Source organism: Capra hircus, chromosome 11 (assembly GCF_001704415.2).
Source record: "Capra hircus breed San Clemente chromosome 11, ASM170441v1, whole genome shotgun sequence".
Classification (NCBI taxonomy): domain Eukaryota; kingdom Metazoa; phylum Chordata; class Mammalia; order Artiodactyla; family Bovidae; genus Capra; species Capra hircus.
The window spans coordinates 6,515,825-6,532,508 of NC_030818.1; the positions used below are offsets into that span (position 1 = coordinate 6,515,825).

A 16,684-nucleotide genomic window follows, 5' to 3' on the forward strand; every position below is an offset into this window, starting at 1 on the left:
TTAAAGGACCTGGCAGAACATCCTTAGCCACAAAGGATGTGTTACTTTTTCTCTGAAGCTTTCCTTGTCTTCTCTGGAGACAGAAATCTGAACCCTGAGGCTGGTGTGAGGTAACCTTGACCTTGTCTGGACTCAGCGGCTGTATGGTGGGCAGGGTGTGCAGGCGCCCAGCCCTGCTGCTGCTGCAGCCTGTCTGACTGACTGGGAGGGGGATTGTTACACACCCACAAGCCTTCCTCTGATGTGGTTCTTGAGCTGCGCTAGACACTTTGTTGCTGTCCAGTCACTACGTTGTATCTGACTCCTAGGGACCCTATAGACTGCAGCACTGCCAGTGCTGGAGACTGATTACATGTGAATTAACTTTCGTGAAATGAAATGGAAAGCTCAGTTCCTCCCAGTTTAGGTGCTGGGTAGCAGCCTGGGGCCAGTGGCTGCTGTGCTGAGACGGGGTACCTCCCCATCCCAGGGGCACTGCAGGCCAGCGTTCTGCACGTTTGTTAGAGGAGTAGATTTGTACTCCACGCGGTGGCCCTGCTTTACTGGCAGGTGCACGTCTGGGGCCGGATGAGAAGTGGCCAGATGTGCGCCCAGGGTCACACTGGTACTCAGAGGTTAGCGCAGAATGGGCTGTGTTAGGAGAGGCTGTGAGAAGAAGTCTGCTGCCTCAGTAGCACCTGTAATAGAGGCAGGATGTGTCTGGTTAACGGTGGGAGTCAAGAGTGGTCCTCGACCTGGAGCCTACCACCCTGTCAGCACTGGACATGTGACTTATGTTTTCTGAACGCGTTTCCTCTATGCAGTAGGAGTGAAGGGCTTCCTAGGTTTGTCCTGAGAATTGTAGTAGGTAAGGGGCCATGCAAGGAAGATTGTCAGATACTCAGCGCCGTGCAGAGCATAGAGTGAGCTTGAGCTACAGTGGTTTTTATATTCACGATGACCATCATGACAGCTCTTAATTCTGTTGATGTTACTTCCTCTTTCCCCATGTATGCTTCTTTTTCCCTCTTTCAAGTATTTCTCTCCACTGTTTTTTTTTTTTTTTTTTTGGCCCTATTTCTGTTTGCTGTATTCATTTCTCTACTTTCCCTTCTGACTTAAGAGCCTTGGGTAACCCTGTCAGTGATGCTCAGGGGTACAGAATTCATCATTCCCGCGTTGCTATGGTTCAGTGAAGAACAAGGGAATAACTGATATCAAAATGAAACCCCGCTCTGACCTGTACTTATGAGGATGCTGGTGTGTGTGGGCAAGGGACGCCGTGGAAATAGTAGGCAGGGTCCCCCAGCTCCTGCTCTCGCATCTCCCTGTAAGCGGACAGCACGCCGTCCTGGGCACCGTGGCCAGGCAGTCTGCTGACGTGTGCCATCTTGACTTTTGCAGCAACAGAGGAGAGAGCGGGAAGCCAGAAGGCAGCAGGAACGTGAGCAGCGGAGGCGGGAACAGGAGGAGAAGAGGCGGCTGGAGGAGCTGGAGAGACGACGGAAGGAAGAAGAGGAGCGGAGGCGGGCGGAGGAGGAGAAGAGGAGAGTGGAGAGGGAGCAGGTCAGTCCTCGGGGGTGTTCTGGCCAGGACCTTGGTACTTTGTCACTTGGCAGAGTCGGGGGCTTGGGGGCAGAAAGCATGCCTAATGCACACGCAGAAGTTTAGGACTTTAGAGGTTCGAGAATGCAGAAACAGTTGGAACCATTCACGTTAGTAAATTGAATCTCTTGTCTTTACCGACAGATACATAAATCATTACGCTTTGGACACATCTCTCAAAACCTGAGGGTGGTCTCCACTAGTATGATGCCTGAAAGATTTCTAAATGTGTCCTCTCAGGTTTGGCTTAAATGCTTTGAACCTCAAATATCTGGATAATAAAAAGTGAAGTTTAAAACCAACCATGAGACATTTCCTATGAGAAATGTTTAACTAACTGATTATTTTAAGATATATTTTCACATATTAATAATTCATTGTGTACATACGTAACTTCAGAACATTAACCAAACAAATGCCATCATGTTTCAGTGATATTTATAGCATGTTAACATCAGATTCAGTTGTCTTCAGGAATCTGATTCCTGAACCACCTCTGCAAACAGAAGCTCTGCGTTCTGTCGTCTGTGTCGTCTGGGTGGATCCCGTCGTTGCCTCCCTGGCTTGCGTGCCGTTCAGTCCATCAGTCTTTGTTACGAGCTTTGAATAAAGGAAAAAGGATATGAATGGGGACCAGTTTAAATGATACCTGAAATTCATGCTTAAAATGCATATAAACAATGGTATTAGCGTCCAAATTTGATTATTTAGCTGCTATCCTTGAGACTCTCTTTTGTCTTGGGTTTTCCTAGTGTTGGATCTACGTAGCATTTTGTTGTTGTTGGAATTCAGGTTATTCTATCTCTTTCTTTACTGACTTTGTTGGCCAGTTGACTGTGGTGTGTTTAGGTTTCCTATTCTGACTTCTACTTGGGGACTACAAAGAGGAGAAAATAGACGCTTGAAAAAATTAAGTCACCAAGGGATAATTGTCGAAACTTGATTGGGAGAAGAAGGTGTGACTCCAATACTAACCTTCAGTGTTCTAATAGAGTCATTGACTTTCACGTATAGCACATATTCATCACCTCCTCTTTTATAAAAACAGCATGAAAGGTCAGTTTTCTTCCACAGTATTCCCCGTGTCAGCTGTGCTGTGGGAACACGTAATTTCTGTGTGAACATCGGTGTTTGGACACGTGTCCTTGTCCAGTTGTCCCTGTGATGTGCAGGCAAAAAGCCAGCGATGTCCTGACTGGAGCTTGCAGCTGTGTGATTCAGTTCTGTTTGGTCTGGAGAAGTGGGGAGCCGGAGTCAGGGTCCTCTCAGTCTTTAGGGGGCAGGGGGTGCAGTGGTGGGCACACGCCCCAGGACAGGTCTTGGCCATCCTGGGCTTCCGTGTCCAGGACTGGAGCCTGGATTAGAATCCAGGGGCCTTTGCCCAGTGGCCTGTGGATACACTTTACCCAGATTGAGTTTTGGGGGACTAAGTTTGCTTTGTTAAGAAAAACTTTCTGAGGAAATTTATGCCATGATTTCTGCTCTCTAGTGTTCTTTCCACCTGGTCAGCCCAGCTCTATGGTTGCTTTTAAGGTGTATAGTCAGCGGTAGACACTGTAAAGAAATAATATGAATAATCTGAATTTCAAAATAAAATCTCTCCTCCCAGACCCCTCAGTCTACTCCTTTATTAGAGTAGTGAGCTTTTCCCCTGTTGAAAGGGAGCATTTTATTTGTAAAATCTTAGTGCTTTTCGAAGTAATTTCATGTCTATTTCATATATGAGCATCATAAAAAGTCCTAAGAGTTGGGAAAGAATATTCTTGGTGCTCATTTCCCCAAAGAGAAGACTGAGAAAGTGGGTGGCTGAGGCCTTGTTGGAAACTCGTCTGATTGTTGGTAGGTCAAGGTCTCCTGATTTCCCATCCCATCAAGTACGCAGCCAGCTACACAGTTGGGGTTTTCCTCTGTACATCATATGTTTTGGATGTGTTCACCTGGTTATTTTTGTTTGTGTTGTTGTAGAGGTTTATCATTCTTTTCTCATTTAAAAGAAGTCACCCCTCCACACACACACACACACACACACACACACACACACGTGTCAGCTTACCCCATTGATACACACTCGCACACACACGTGTCAGCTTACCCCATAGACACACCCACCCATCACTGTTCATCTGGGAGAAGCCTCCAGTGTCTGGTGCTCCCATGCCAGGACTTTCAGAATGTACTCGTTGTCTTTGTGTGTTAGAGGAAAAAACAAAGCATGGTTGTTTAGTATTAAACAGTTCTTGGTTTGGGGTTTTAAAAATTAGCAATTCATGTTTGTTATAAATAATAATTAATTGCCAGACATATATTAACGTGAACACTCTGATCTCCTCATTAGACTCTCGGTTGCTCAGGGCTTACCTTCTGAAGAGGAACAGCCTGGTCCTTTCAGAGTTTCCGTTTGTGTACAGCAGCCGTGTGCAAACAGAAAAACTCAGCCATGCCTTTGTGGTTGTCATTGGTGTGCATGTCATTATTTATAAGACTCTCTAGGTCTCAGAGGCCAATTCGAAGTTGCTGCGGGGGAGTAGCCTTGGCAGTGGGCTTTTTCAGCTATCTGTGACTAAATGAGTCAGCCCCACATGGTGGGGGCGGACGGCTGTGGGCCCCGCATGCAGGGAGTCTTGATGCTTCCCTCGGGGATCTGCTGATTGCGGGTGTTCTCTGTGCGGCAGGAATACATCCGACGGCAGCTGGAAGAGGAGCAGCGCCACCTGGAACTGCTTCAGCAGCAGCTGCTCCAGGAGCAGGCCATGCTACTGGTAACGCCCCGCGCAGCCCCGCCCCGTGGCTAAGGCACCCCAAGCTGGGCAGGGCCCTGCTGACCCCCGGTTCCCTGTGGCCAGTGCCGCAGGGCTGGCCAGCTCTCACTGGCACGGCCTCTGGGCTCCCACTGCTGTTGGGCGCACCTGGAGGCGGCTTTTCGTCCCCTCTTTCCCATGGCTGAGTTCCCTGTTCTCATTCAGTAGATAGACAAGGTTTTGCACAGCACACCTGGCATCTGATGAGCGAGCTAGGATGCTGAGAGTGGAAGGTTCAAGGCTCATGCCTTAGGGACTTTTACCTAGACTCTTGCAAGTGTCTTTTGAAGCCACCGAAACCAGCATCTCCGGGGGAGGGGTTTCTCTCTCCCTGTCCAGTGACCTTATGCTTAGTGGCACGCGGCCAGATTTTCCTGCAGGTAATCCGCCATTCTGCATCCTGGCTGTTTTGCTTTGTCACGAAGCCAGCGTCAGCGCACGCTGTCCTGGGGAGAAGTGGAGCGGGGCGAGGCGGCCGCCCCGGGGCCCTGGACTGAGTGTCCCCTCTCCCCCCAAGGAGTGCCGCTGGCGGGAGCTGGAGGAGCACCGGCAGGCGGAGCGGCTCCAGAGGCAGCTGCAGCAAGAACAAGCCTATCTCCTGTCTCTACAGCACGACCCCCGGAGGCCGCCCCCGCCGCCAGACAGGAGCAAGGCCGGCCTGCACGAGCCCAAGGCCCAGCATGAGCCCGCTGACCGGGCCCGCGAGGTACGGCGCCCCTCGTCCTGTGCCCTCCCCAGGGGGTGGTGGGCGGTCAGGGGCCGGGAGGGGCCCCTTCTCTGCTTGGTGTTGTCTCGAGAGGACCCAAGCGCCTCTTTGACGGTTCCCAGCCACCTGAACACTGACCTTGACGGGAGACAGCATTCGTCTGTCCCTGTACATGGGGGGAGGGTGGCCTGCTCAGCTGTTTTCCCAGAGCTGCCAAGTGGATGAAGCGTCCCTGGGCCCGACTCACCGGATTTTCGGTGATAAGGGTTTATTTTCTGAATTGGGGCATGTGGGCTCCCAGGGCCTCTGGCAGGGATGCGGCAGAGCAAGACGGTTGCTAGGATATGAGCAGGATGGACTCGGTGGCCGTAGGGTATGGATGCTGGCCCGTGGGGGGCATCCTCCAACCAGGCCCTCATGTGGAACCTTCTAGAAGCAAATGTCCTGCTTGTTTGGCAATGCCTTGATTTTTGGTGGAATGAAACATGCTAGATTCCTGGTGACATTTTAGTTGGTCGCAAGAGATTAATTTCCTTTCTTGACTTATCTTCACATGCACCCCTAGCATCCGGCTGGTGGAGGGAGGTCTTAAAGGCTACTTCTCTCAATTTTGATCTTTGTGAAGATTTCTTGAGTCTGCCTCAGATCGCTGTCCTGTGCTATCTGCCTCCGTCTCTTTTCTTGTGGTTGAAGAAAACAGAAGGCTTCTCCTTAGGTTCCTTCCACTTTCAGGCTGTCTCCAGTGTCTCTGCTTTTTTTTTTTTTTTTCTCCTACTAACCCTGAGTTCTGTCTCCTGATTCTCTGACGCAGGTGGAAGATAGATTTAGGAAAACTAACCACAGCTCCCCTGAAGCCCAGTCTAAGCAGACGGGCCGAGTATTGGAACCTCCAGTGCCTTCCAGATCAGAGTCTTTTTCCAGTGGCAACTCCGAGTCTGTGCACCCTGCCCTGCAGAGACCCGCCGAGCCACAGGTAGAGTGGCCCGTGGGCTGTGTGGGTCAAGGAGACGCTCACAGAGGCTCGGCGAGCCACCAGCCTGCTCGAACGGCTCAGTTTGGTTTGTTTAGAAAGAGAAGACTTTAGCAGAGTGAGTTAAGACTAAAGAGAACCTGGCCTCACGGGTAGGGAAGGCCAGGGTTCTCTTTTACACGGTGGTGATTCTTCTTACTAAGAACATCTAGATTCGGTGATTTCTTCTTTCTGCCTAACTTTTCATCTTCCCCGACTCAGATGTTCATAAAGCAGTGCCTCCTTGCTGAATGCAAAGACTTTTCTGTGTAGGTTATAGAAAGTTACTGTTGTAAGTATGCGAAGGGAGACCTTGTTTCAACCTGGGGAGTTCTGTGAGTGGGAGGCCCAGAATTTTTTTTTTAATTTTTATATAAACATACGTATTTTTGGAGCGGGAAAGGGGAAGGGGAAGGAGACTTTTATCAGATTCTCAAAAGGTTCAACATCCAAAAAAGTTTACAACCCAAGTGGGTTGGTTGTGGGTTTCCCTGACGTAGGTCAGGGTAGAGGTCACTGGGTCGGCCCTAGCATTTGGCCCTGCCCAGCTTTGGGTGGAGGGGACCTCCACGCTGTCTGGAGGATAAAGCAGACAGCAGAGACGACCTGGGTTGGAGATCTCAGAGATCCTTAAGACGCTGGTCCCCACTCTCGCTGAACATAGCTGGCCTTCAGGCATTTCGCTCCCTGTAGCCGTGCAGTCCAGGGTACTGAACACTGAGTCCTTGAGGCTGTGCTTACCTGTCAGCTGCTGTTGGCCTGGGCTGGGGGACAGTGGAGGTAGCAGTGGTGTTCAGACAAACCCGGATGAGGACTGGAGCGCACTTTACAGTAAATACCCTTGATTTGGAGCAGTTTTACAGGGAAAAGAAGACCTGGGGTGAAGCTCAGTGGGGTCAGTGTTGGGAGGCTGGTGTTTATGAGACGAGCTGTGTCCTGATTCACAGAAAAACTGACCCAGAAGCCAGCGGGCAGCTCCAGAAAGTGAGGAGTGGAAACAGAGAGGGTGTTAGAGGAAAGCAGTACGGATGACGGGGGAAGGAGGATGGGGAGAACAGGTTTGCTGAAGGTTAAATGTCCCCCAAATGCAGACTCTTTATGTGGCCACGTCCAGTGTAGAGAAAAGGAGCTCCTGCATTGTGCAGACTACTTTTTATACTGATGACTGATTAACATAGTGCCTGGAAATAGGCTCTGTTTTCCCTTTTCTGTCTAAAGTGGCTTTTAGCCAAAACCTGCACTTATGAAAACATGATTTGGGGAAAACCTGTTTTCAAGTAGGACTTCCTTTTAAAACCTGTTTTTTATTACACTTACAGATGATGCTTTTAGTTACATGCTTTCCCCCTGAAAATCTTAAATATTTTGGAAGTCTGGGATTATACTAATAACGGAACTTGCATGACTCTCACCCAGAAATCACGAACTTGGAACTATTTCTGGATCTTACACCTGGCAACGTTGAATCAATCCTGATGGAATATTTCCAGTTTTCATCAAATATGATATAATCGCTAAAATTATGCAAATTTTAATACTGGACCATTATTTTAACACAAAAAGTGTAGTCTTAAGAAAATACAGATTGTTTCAGAGATGGCTTCTCCAGTTTAAAAGTGACCAGATGGTTTCAGTTGCCAAGGCAGCGTCTTATTTCTTCTGGTGTCAAGTAGACGGAATACCCCCTCAGCGGTCCATTTAGGGAACTCCACTGCTGACTATTTCTAAAGGAATTGAAGTCCTTTTTTTTTTTTTTTTTCCTGACTAGTAGAAAGACGTGTGAAGTTCTCAGGGGATTGGAGTGTTTTAAGTTGTGGGAGAAAAAAGAAGGAAAATGGTTGTTGTCTTTGACAGTCTGGCTGATTTTAAGTTAAGCTTGTAGTCTGTCAAAACACGCGGGGTTGGTCTTTGCACAGTGAACGTGTGACTCTGTGGTTACTTGCCCTGCCAGGTCATGGGAGGGTGGGCAGACGGGGTGCACATATGGCGATGTCCCTCCTGTGGTCCCCCCACTCTCTGCCTGTCCAGCTGCTTTGACGCAGAAACGCATGCCTCACGTTGTCCATCAGACAAGAACGCTGTTTGTTTTTTTTTTATCTTCACATTTACCACTCTCTGTAATGTTTGTCTGGGTACTAAGAGTTTTCCTTATAAATGCACATTTGTTCTTTTCTGCATATAATGTTGCCCAGACCACCTTGCGCGCGACGCCTGCCGCCCCCCACCCTCCTCGCCCCCGCCCAAGCATAGCTGCTGCCTGCTTGGCTGACCCAGTCCCAAGCTGCCCTGTGTGGGTCCCCCACCGCCCCGGCGCGCTGTCTGGATTTGATATTTACCAGAAAAGCGTTTTCTGCAGAACGCATTGAATGTGTTGTGTTTTGTTTTCTCGGAAGGTACAGTGGTCCCACCTGGCATCTCTCAAGAACAATGTTTCCCCTGTCTCGAGATCCCATTCCTTCAGTGACCCTTCTCCTCCCAAATTTGCACACCACCATCTTCGCTCTCAGGACCCCTGCCCACCTTCCCGCAGTGAGGTGCTCAGTCAGAGTTCTGACTCTAAGGCGGAGGTGCCCGACCCAGCCCAGAAGGCTTGGTCTAGATCAGACAGTGACGAGGTGCCTCCAAGGGTAAGGAGCAGAAAGACAGACGTGTGCTGCTTTTTCCTTTTCCTTATTGCCTTATTTATTTTTTAATTACTGATTTCAGTGAAGGGTGTGGTGATGTCACCAGAATTAACGGGTGATGCAATGGCAGGGAAACTTCTCGCAGTGGGGGGAAATTCCGTAGTGAGGCAGTCACATTCAGCCCCCAGCCAGTTAGCTCTTCGCTGGTGTCTCTAACTCTGTACGTTTCCAAAATAATTTAATAAGAGTACATCTACAAAGAGTATGTATCTAGAACAGACAGGATCAAAATATATTTTACCAGCTGTCTTGTCAAGTTTATACAGAAGCTATAAATGACTCTGCACTGCTAAGTAATATCAAAAATTTCAGAAAAGATCTCACAAGGGAAAAAACAAACATGTTTCCCAAAGCAGACTGTTGTTTTTTTTTTAATTGAGGGATTTGGGGTTGTTGTTTTTTTTTTCTTTCAGTTTTCACGTTTCTGAAATTGGGGGTTTGGTCATTAATGTTGAAATTCAACTAAAAGTCACATTTTAATTTTTTTTCCCCCTCCACTCGGAACTTGCTTCCTCTGAATATTTTCTTGCTTCCAACATCCTTTGTCTCTTGCCCATCCATTTGTAAGCCATTGTTTGGTTTCTTTGAGCTTATTTCCCTGATACTCACATTATCTCAGCAAAATGCTTCTGTACGTCCCCTGCCACCACGCTTCATGCCAGCACCATTCAGACGTGACGGGGGCTTAGGAAGGCGGGCCTGGTGCCTCTGCCCACGTTTCCTCTTTCTGTTGCGTCACTGGAGGGCAGAGAGGCTCGGCGGGTGGGGGTGGGAGTGTGATGGAGGAGTGGTGAGCTAGGACGACCTTAGAGGGGGTGGTAGGAAAGTCTTTGTTTTCTCACGTTTGCAGTAGTTTAATCGCTGTATTTGGTACCCAAAGGTCCCTGTGAGAACAACGTCGCGGTCCCCCGTCCTGTCCCGCCGGGATTCCCCACTGCAGGGCAGTGGGCAGCAGAATAACCAAGCTGGCCAGAGAAACTCCACCAGGTGGGTGGCGAGCCAGGCTCAGGGCAGGTCTGCTGCACCACGTCCTGCCATCCTTTTTTTCTTTTTAATGGGAGGATTATTGCTTTACAATGTTGTGTTGATTTCTGCCGTACAAAAATGTGAATCAGCTTTAAGTATACAGATACCCCCTCTCTCTTGAGCCTTGCATAACGTTTTATGTGCTCTTAAACACGGAAGTTCTGGGGCAAAGAGGTGATCCTTTTATAAGGAAAATGCCATAAAATCCATTCACGTGAGTAATGTCAAATTGACCTGTGGGGGAAAGAGTTGAAATCTGACCGTATATTGTGGCAGTTTTAAGATGAAAAATCCCTGCCTCTGGGAGTTTTAAGTGGGAAGACCAGCAGGGAAGGGTAGGTTTCTAAGGGCACTGTGACCCGAGAGGGTTTGTTATCCAAAGGATGTTGGGGGCCCCTGGGAGTGGCATATAAATTACACACAGGCCATGAGAGACAGTGGTCGACTTCAAGTTGGTGGTAAGCTTGTGGATTAACCAGAAAATGTTTTCAGGTTCTAGAGCTGTTCTGTAAAGTAGCTGTTAGCCACATGGGTGTTGGTAGTAGTTTAGTCACTAAGTCCTGTCCAACTCTTTGCAACCCCGTGGACTGTAGCCCACCAGGCTCCTCTGTCCGTGGGATTTTCCAGGCAAGAATACTGGAGTAGGTTGCTTTTGCCACATGAAGCTGCTTAAATTTGAAGCTTATTAAGATTACATACAATTAAAACTTAATTTCCTGAGCTGCACTGGTCACATTTGAAGGGCTCCATAACCTCATGTAGTTGGTGGCGACCGTGTTCTCCAGCTCAGCAACTCACAAGAGGTCGTGTGAAGGGTTTTGTACCCTGATCATCATTGAGCCTCCAGAGTTGGTGTCACAGGATAACCCGAGGCAGTGAAATGGGTAACAACCCAGGAGCTTCATAGAGAACTTTCTCAGCTGTCAGTAGTCGGGGTGGGCTGCAGGGGCCTCCTGTGCCTGAGTCCACGTGTTAATTACTAACCTGGAGAGCCGGTGCTGTGGTGTGTCCACGGCAGGGGTATGCCACAGCCCATGTGCTGTCGCGCTTCCAGCCCTGATCACCAGAAAAGTCAGTTCTTGACAGCAGCAGGTACTGGGAACAGTATGATTTTGTGTGTAATCACATGGGTGGAATTTCTCACAATAAGAAACTGAGTTTGTAGCTGAGACGAAATAGTGACCCTTGTAGGCAGAACAGTAGCATTTCCTCTTCACACCCAGGGAAGATTCGGGGTCCACTGATGGTGGGATGGGCTTTCCTGCTGGCTAAGTGATGAAGAATCAGCCTGCCAGCGCAGGAGACATGGGTTCGATCCCTGGGTTGCAGAGACCCCCTGGAGGAAATAATGGCAACCCACTCCAGTATTTTTGCCTGGGAAATCTCATGGGCAGAGGAGCGTGGCAGGCTGCAATCCAGGGGGTCACAAAAAGAGTCAGACATGACTTAACAACTGAACGGCAATGGTAGAACGTCTTTCACATTTTCGGTGTGTTCAGCTACCTGAGGTAAAACCAGTGGATAGCACTGCTGTCGCTTCCGGTGAATTTCATGTTACATCTGTTTGTGGGCTGAAGTTCTCATTCCTGCTGCATCTCAGTGACGACACGGTGCTCCTGTTGACGGTCTGACACTGTGTCGGGACAAAGCCTGAGTGGTTCTCTTGTCTTCTTCTCCAACAGTAGCATCGAGCCGAGGCTGCTCTGGGAGAGAGTGGAGAAGCTGGCGCCCAGGCCGGGCAGTGGCAGCTCGTCGGGGTCCAGCAACTCAGGGTCCCAGCCCGGCTCCCACCCGGGGTCTCAGAGTGGCTCCGGGGAGCGCTTCAGAGTGAGATGTAGGCTGCCTTTCCTTTCTTCTCCCTCTCCACGCTCACCACACGGGGTGACCCTTGAAGACCGAGGGTTTAGGGATACTCCGCACCCCCACCCAGCAGTTGAAAATCCTCTTCCATAGTCAGCCCTCCATCCCCATAATTCCTTTGCATCCATAGTTACACCCCACAGATCTAACCATCTGGGGATCCTGCAGTCCTGAATTATTGACTTGTTGGAAAAACTCCACGCACGAGTGGACCTTCAGAATTCCATGTTGTTTAAGAGTTGACTGTGGAAATCCTTTTCAGTCATGGAAAAGACCTGGAGTTTTTCACAGCTGCTTATTACCATACAATGTTTTGGTGCAGGTTTGCTAGTGACACAAATAGTCATCATAATTTTAACAGTAAAGAGTTAAGTTTTGAGAGTTTACACTTGTTGGACATCTTCTCGCTTAATCCTTATAGCAACCCCCAGGAGATGGATATATATTGTGTCTCCATTGTATACATTCAAATAACTGTACATTAGTGAGTTTCCCTGACTCCTCCAAGGTGTTTAGCTAAACGTCCAAACTGAGCTTTGAACCCACTCTTCTCAGCGTAAATTCCATCAGTGTTGTCATCGATATTGGTTATCCTCACCTACTCTTAATAATAGGTTAGCGGAAATTCCCTCGGTGTCGTTGATGTAATGTAACAAGTTGTGAACACGTATTAGTGCAGTATGACAGTCAAGGGTTCTCAGGAAGGGTCAGAAACCCGGGGTTCAGACCTGTGTGTGGAGGGAGCCCTGACCGTGAGCGTGGCTGACAAGTGGGCAGGACCAACAGGAGGTGATCATGGCCAGGTGGGCTGGGCGGCCTCGTGGGCCACACTCGGATGCTCACGTGTCTCTCTCTTTCTCATCTCTGAACCTCACAGCATCGTCCAAATCTGAAGGCTCGCCATCCCAGCGCCTTGAAAACGCAGCAAAAAAGCCTGAAGATAAAAAGGAAGTGTTTAGACCTCTCAAGCCTGCTGTAAGAATTGCACAAAATCCATTTTACTCATTTCAAGCTTGAGCGAGAGCTTTCTTTTAAAGCCGTGTTGTTGCGAAGGCTGCAGGCCTCCCTGTGGGGCCTTGCAGATTTGAGGGGTCATAAGGAAAGCTGTAAACCTCAGACACACCTGTGCTCTGAGCCCCACTGCCCGCCCAGTCATTTAAAACGATACAAAAGAAAAGTCTTCTATCTCTTTGCTTGGCATCAGCCTTTACAAGTCCTGGGTGAGTGGGCATCTGAAACACCGGCTTTAAGAAGAGATTTTCCCCTCGCCTTCTTAAACTCCCTGGGGTTTATGTCCTGCCTCTGGCCCGTGGGGCAGCAGGGTGGCTGTTCTGTCCCTCTCGTCCTCGACGCGGCAGCTGCCCTGTCACTGGGCACACCGGGGGTCTGAGGCTTCCGGGGTTTTGCCTTTGGCTTGCACTGATTTCTGTGCCCCCTCGCCCTTCTCTCCTCTCTGCTCCCTGTGCCGTGCGTTCCCTCTCACCAATGGCTTCTCTGGCTCGACGGACCCCCGCTGACTGCAGGGTGAAGTGGTAAGCCCCGTCTAAACAGCTCCGCACCCGAGCACATTCTGACTGCTGTTAAACTCGGCCTGTGTTCCACCTGCGTGCCTCTTCCTTCCTCAGCTTGCTCTTTTCTCAAACTAAAAAGCCCTGAACTTTTGTTTCATCTTTCTTAGCACCCCAGATTAGCCCTGTGTGCTTATTATTAAATACAGCTTAAAAAGAAACTTAACTGTAACAAAAAGCCGCAGCTGTACCCATGAAGTTGCAAGCCGGAGGCCAGGCCAGTCCTTGCTTACTTGTCTCAGAGGCTCAGGTGCAAAGTAAAGAGGCAGGTTCTTAACTGGCGAGAAGAGACTCTGCCAGAAGAAGTGGGGCCATGTAGCCTGCCTTCTGAAAAGAATTTTAAGTGGACAGGCACATATTTCGAGCTTCCATATGAAGATGTAGAATAGAGGTAACAATCAAGCTCGAAAGTTGTACTTGGATAATTGATAATTGATTGACTAAGGAATCTTCACATAGAAGAGTAAAGAGGGCTGATGCGCTCGTGAGTAACCCCAGGCAGTTTTCCCTCCTGCGCACACGGTCCTGTCGGTGGTAGGGAAGCCTGCCCAGCCACACACGCTGGGCGCTTTCTCACCTAACACGTCAGGAACTTTGTTCAGGAACGTGGCAAGTGGTTGACAGTCTGTGAAGCCAGATGTGAGGCATACACTGTACTCACTTCACCGTCTTCCACTTTTCTGCAAGTTGGGGACATTTTTCAAAATAAAAGTTGGAGTTAAAAACCTCCCTAAATAAATAGTTTAAATCACCCCTCTTTAACTAGAATCTTCTTGCTTTTTGGAACATCTCCTTAAAAGAAGACTTTGCCACAGGGCCAGATATCAACAAACTATCAAGATCTATCTTGCACACATTTGTTGATTTAGAATTTTCTGTCTAGCAGAGAGGAAGCAGCAATTGGTATAGTTATGCCAGAATGCAGCATACTTTTTTTTTTTAATGTTTTATTTTGGTTATATATATATATAATGTAGAACTTGAAGCAAAAAAATGGAATTTGATAGAAAAATATTCTCAGCTCATCATAAACAGATGATTGCTTTTTATGGCCATCAGGCTTAAACTGTGGGTGCAGCATCTGTGACTTCTGAAAAAATCCTTTCTGTTTCTTCCAGCTTTTTGACTTTTCTTGGTCTTTCCTATCAAAAGCGTTAAGAGCTCCACTTCATGATACCAGTAGACTCCCTACAAGACAGTTTTGCGAAACCAAATGGCTGTTGGATGGTTGGGACGAGGCGCCGGCCGCCGCGCTGTGCCTCCCCCGCCCCCCTGACGCTCCTCTGTGCCCCGCGCTAGGACCTGACGGCGCTGGCTAAAGAGCTGCGGGCCGTGGAGGACGTGCGGCCGCCACACAAGGTGACGGACTACTCCTCCTCCAGCGAGGAGTCGGGGACGACGGACGAGGAGGACGACGACGCGGAGCAGGAAGGGGCCGAGGAGCCCACGTCTGGCCCGGAGGACCCCAGAGCCGTGTCAGTCCCGCTGAGTGTTAGGGAGGATGAGTGTCCCTGTGGGCTTCCCAGGGGGCTCAGTGGTAAAGGACCTGCCTGCCAGGGCAGGAGATGAGGCTTCGATCCCTGGGTCGGAAGGATCCTCGGAGAAGGAAATGGCGATCCACTCCAGTATTCTCACCTGGAGAATCCCATGGACAGAGGAGCCTGGTGGGCTGCAGTCCATGGGGTCGCAGAGAGTCAGACACGACTGAGCATGCACTCACGAGTGTCCCCTGCCCACCGGACTTTCTTTCCGGCTGGGACAAGGATGTCGACCCTGTCCTCTGATCCTGTGAAGCTGAATGTGTCACTGTGTGGAGCGAGCCCGTCTGTCCCCCCTTATTTTGGTGGTTGTGTGTGTGCATGTCAGTACCTCTCTCCAGGACTCCTGGTTTCTCATTTTCTCTCTTTTATTTGAGGCTGTGACAAAAGGGAAATTTCGGTTCATTTTCCCGGGGGAAACTTTATACCTATAGCCTTAGGTCCCCGAGAAGGTGAAAAACGTAACCAGTGTATCTTTGGCTTGGGGGTCACGGCCCCTCACGTCTGGATTGTGTCTCAACAGATCATCTCTGAACTTGAGCAACGGTGAAACGGAGTCCGTGAAAACCATGGTTGTCCATGACGACGTGGAGAGTGAACCAGCCCTGACCCCGTCCAAAGAGGGCACGCTGATCGTCCGCCAGGTACCCTTGTGCTCCGCGCGGTTAGAGGCCGAGCTGCTCCTGTGGTCATTAACCCACTTGCTCATCCACTCACTCATGCTTTTCTGCATCGTCATCTGTTCTCACGTTAACCAGGCCTGGAGGGCAGCGGGGCTGGGGTGTGGGAGGCAGGCGTGTGCTGCACACCCCCAGGGCGGCCGGCAGCGTCCCCCAATCCTGCCCTCCTTGCATGTTGTGTGGCAGCCCCCCTCCCAGCCCCACGTGAGCCCCACAGTCTGTGTCTGAAGCAGGGCAGCTGGGAGGTGTGCACGGAGCTCTTGGCTCCGAGAGGCTGTGAGGCTGAGGCGGGAGCGGCTGGGGTAGGCAGGAGCCGCCTGGGAGCCAAGAGCCTCCTGGAGCCAAAGGGGTTAGGGGGGCGGTCTCTGCTCTGTGCTCGGGTGTAGTCTCCTATGTGGAATATTTAACCTGTGCCCCCTGAGATGTGCTCCTTCTGGGCTACCAAGTTTTACAACTGCCTGTTTACTTCGTAGCTTAGAGGGAAGGAAAGTGATGCTCTTCTCGTGTAAGCAGAGCAGGGCTCCTGTCTAGAACTGCAGGCCTCTCCCTGACTGTGTTTCATGCTCTGGCACTACATTTGGATGGAAGGCGGGAAGTGGCCCAGGAAAGATGAGAGTTCAGAGGAGTTACAGTGCGCTTTTTAAGGCTTTAGAGAGATTTGGAAAGAAAGGAGACAAGCCAGTAGTTTGGTAATACCAGCTCCCATGGCAGATAAGCCAGCGTGGCGTGGGTTCTGCCGTGGCTTCCGCTGGCTCAGCCGAGGCACTTGGCGAGGAGGTGGGAGCAGACCCAGCTGATGCCCTCCAGTCTTGCCTTGATGACTCGGCAGAGCTTGTGGAGCCACCCAGCACCGCAGCAGGCAGGGTCAGTAGGGTCTTCGGCATTGTCAGCGGTGCTGAGCGAGACCAGTGTGCCTTTTTCTCTGCAGAGTGCAGTTGACCAAAAGCGCGCCAGCCATCATGAGAGCAATGGCTTTGCGGGTCGCATTCACCTCTTGCCAGATCTCTTACAGCAAAGCCATTCCTCCTCCACTTCCTCCACCTCCTCTTCCCCATCCTCCAGCCAGCCGACACCCACCATGTCCCCACAGACACCCCAGGACAAGCTCACTACTAATGAGGTATGTCTCGCACCACAGCTGGCTGCTCTCCCAGGGTTAGACCAGCACCGCTTAGGAGCTAGTTTGCAGAGACCTTCCCACGCCCTGCCCTCACCTCCCCTCCCCGCCCGC

At 50.1% G+C, this 16,684-nt stretch overlaps 1 protein-coding gene across 27 annotated transcripts in view; it reads left to right on the plus strand.

Annotated features, from left to right (window-relative positions):
• Positions 1-16,684, plus strand: part of MAP4K4 (mitogen-activated protein kinase kinase kinase kinase 4) — a 149,346-nt gene that overhangs the window by 112,709 nt on the left and 19,953 nt on the right. For 2 of the 27 annotated variants that reach the window (XM_018054930.1, XM_018054934.1), the window contains exons 13-24: positions 1,384-1,545; positions 4,257-4,343; positions 4,900-5,088; positions 5,900-6,061; positions 8,491-8,724; positions 9,662-9,768; positions 11,490-11,641; positions 12,545-12,642; positions 13,191-13,199; positions 14,535-14,710; positions 15,297-15,417; positions 16,382-16,573. In XM_018054930.1, coding sequence (XP_017910419.1) covers positions 1,384-1,545; positions 4,257-4,343; positions 4,900-5,088; positions 5,900-6,061; positions 8,491-8,724; positions 9,662-9,768; positions 11,490-11,641; positions 12,545-12,642; positions 13,191-13,199; positions 14,535-14,710; positions 15,297-15,417; positions 16,382-16,573 — 1,689 coding nt within the window. The remainder of the gene's footprint in view (positions 1-1,383; positions 1,546-4,256; positions 4,344-4,899; positions 5,089-5,899; positions 6,062-8,490; positions 8,725-9,661; positions 9,769-11,489; positions 11,642-12,544; positions 12,643-13,190; positions 13,200-14,534; positions 14,711-15,296; positions 15,418-16,381; positions 16,574-16,684) is intronic. The other 25 variants (XM_018054939.1, XM_018054941.1, XM_018054940.1 and 22 more) reach the window with 22 other exon arrangements.